Source organism: Hipposideros armiger, unplaced genomic scaffold (assembly GCF_001890085.2).
Source record: "Hipposideros armiger isolate ML-2016 unplaced genomic scaffold, ASM189008v1 scaffold_5072, whole genome shotgun sequence".
Lineage (NCBI taxonomy): Eukaryota > Metazoa > Chordata > Mammalia > Chiroptera > Hipposideridae > Hipposideros > Hipposideros armiger.
The window spans coordinates 1-1,469 of NW_017736171.1; the positions used below are offsets into that span (position 1 = coordinate 1).

The 1,469-nt window shown below is 42.0% G+C and overlaps 1 protein-coding gene across 1 annotated transcript; it reads right to left on the reverse strand.

Moving 5' to 3' along the window:
• Nucleotides 1-5: 5 nt before the first annotated feature.
• On the reverse strand, nt 6-1,463 carry LOC109378855 (biorientation of chromosomes in cell division protein 1-like 1; the record flags this gene model as incomplete). Its single annotated transcript, XM_019635118.1, has 1 exon — nt 6-1,463. A coding segment is annotated over one exon (1,458 nt), but the record flags the coding sequence as incomplete, so codon positions are not given.
• Between the last annotated feature and the right edge of the window lie 6 nt (nt 1,464-1,469).

Here is a 1,469-nt window from a genome sequence, read left to right on the forward strand (position 1 = left end):
GCTGGAGCTGCTGTTTTTGCGTCTATTGTGGAAGTTCTTAATTCATCCTTTGGAACTGTGGCTGTAGTTTTTTGTTTCATCACATTTTCAGAGTCCATGTCTGGCTGAGAACTATTACTGCTGCTCTCTTGGGTTTTAAATGCCTCAGATACACTTTCAACAGCAGGCTCAGAATCAGTTTCCATTGGCTCTTGTTCAGGGATCAATGTGGCATCGCCACTTTTTTTTGGTCTCTGAAGGGAGGAACTGCTGGGAGTGCCAAAAGTGTTGGCTGCGAGTTTTTCTTCTCCTTTGGTCATTTCTTGGGATAAGCTTCCTCTTCGATTTTCACACAACCTTCTACTTAACTTCCTTTCCATGGCCGAACTATTCCCTCTGGCCTTGTCATGATTACTGTCAACTTCTTTACCATCATCTGATTTATTCTCTTCCTTTTTCTTCCCGTCCTTACTGCTATGCTTTAAGCTTCTGCTTTTGTGCCCATCTGACAACTTCCTCTCAAGTCTGGAGGCGCCTGCATCTTTGTCACCCTTGTATTTCTCCTTTGCTAACGGCGGCTTAGCTCTGTGACTCGAGTCCTTCTGCGTGTTGTGTGCTGAAGAAGCAGCGCTCTCCAACACGGGTTCAACACCACTCTCCTCGGAAGATCTGTCCTCCACTTTAGCCTTTCGCTGTCTATCTGGGTCATTTTCTTCTGTGTTCTTGTCCTTCTCTGGTTTCGGAGTGGCCGTCTGTTTTGTGACACCTTCTTGTAATTCCGTTTCAACGACTTTTACCTGTTTGCCTTGACTTTTGGACTTAGACTTTAACACAGGTTTCTCTTCTAACAAGCTCTTTGTTCTTCGCTTCTCCTTGTGGACAACCTCTTCTGGTTTGGAATTACTATCTAAGTTAGTCGAGTCCGTATCACACTTATCCTCTGAGTAACTTTCACTTCTTCTCTGTAATGTGATTCCATGTTGCTTGGAACTCAGAGCATCTTTCTGAATTCTGGAATCACTTGATCTTCTTGATTTGTGCTCTGCCTTCGTTTTTTCGGTTGACAAGTGTCTTTCTTTTTTGTTGTTTTCTTTCCGAACATTCTCATCTGTTTTTATAATATACTCAGAAACTGGCTTTCCATCTTTGCCTAAAACTGATAATTTCCTTTCACTCCTATGTTTACTTTTTCGTTCAGCTTTATCATCTGAAGAGAGTTTGGTCTGTTGACTTTGCTTCTGAACACTTTCATCTACTTTGAAACCTTTCTCAGAAGAGTGAAGCTCAGTGTCGTCACCTGTTCTATGCACACTGTCCCCTTTATGTTTATGTTTCGTGGACAATTTGTCTTCTGACAGACTTTTTTCTTTTTCAGGCTTCTCCTTAGAGGATTTTGCCTCTTTCTTCGGTAGGTTTTTCACATGTGGTGTTTCAGAATCATCTTTCTTTACATGCTTTTCATTTTTCAGTGTGCTTTTCTGTTTCTGGGG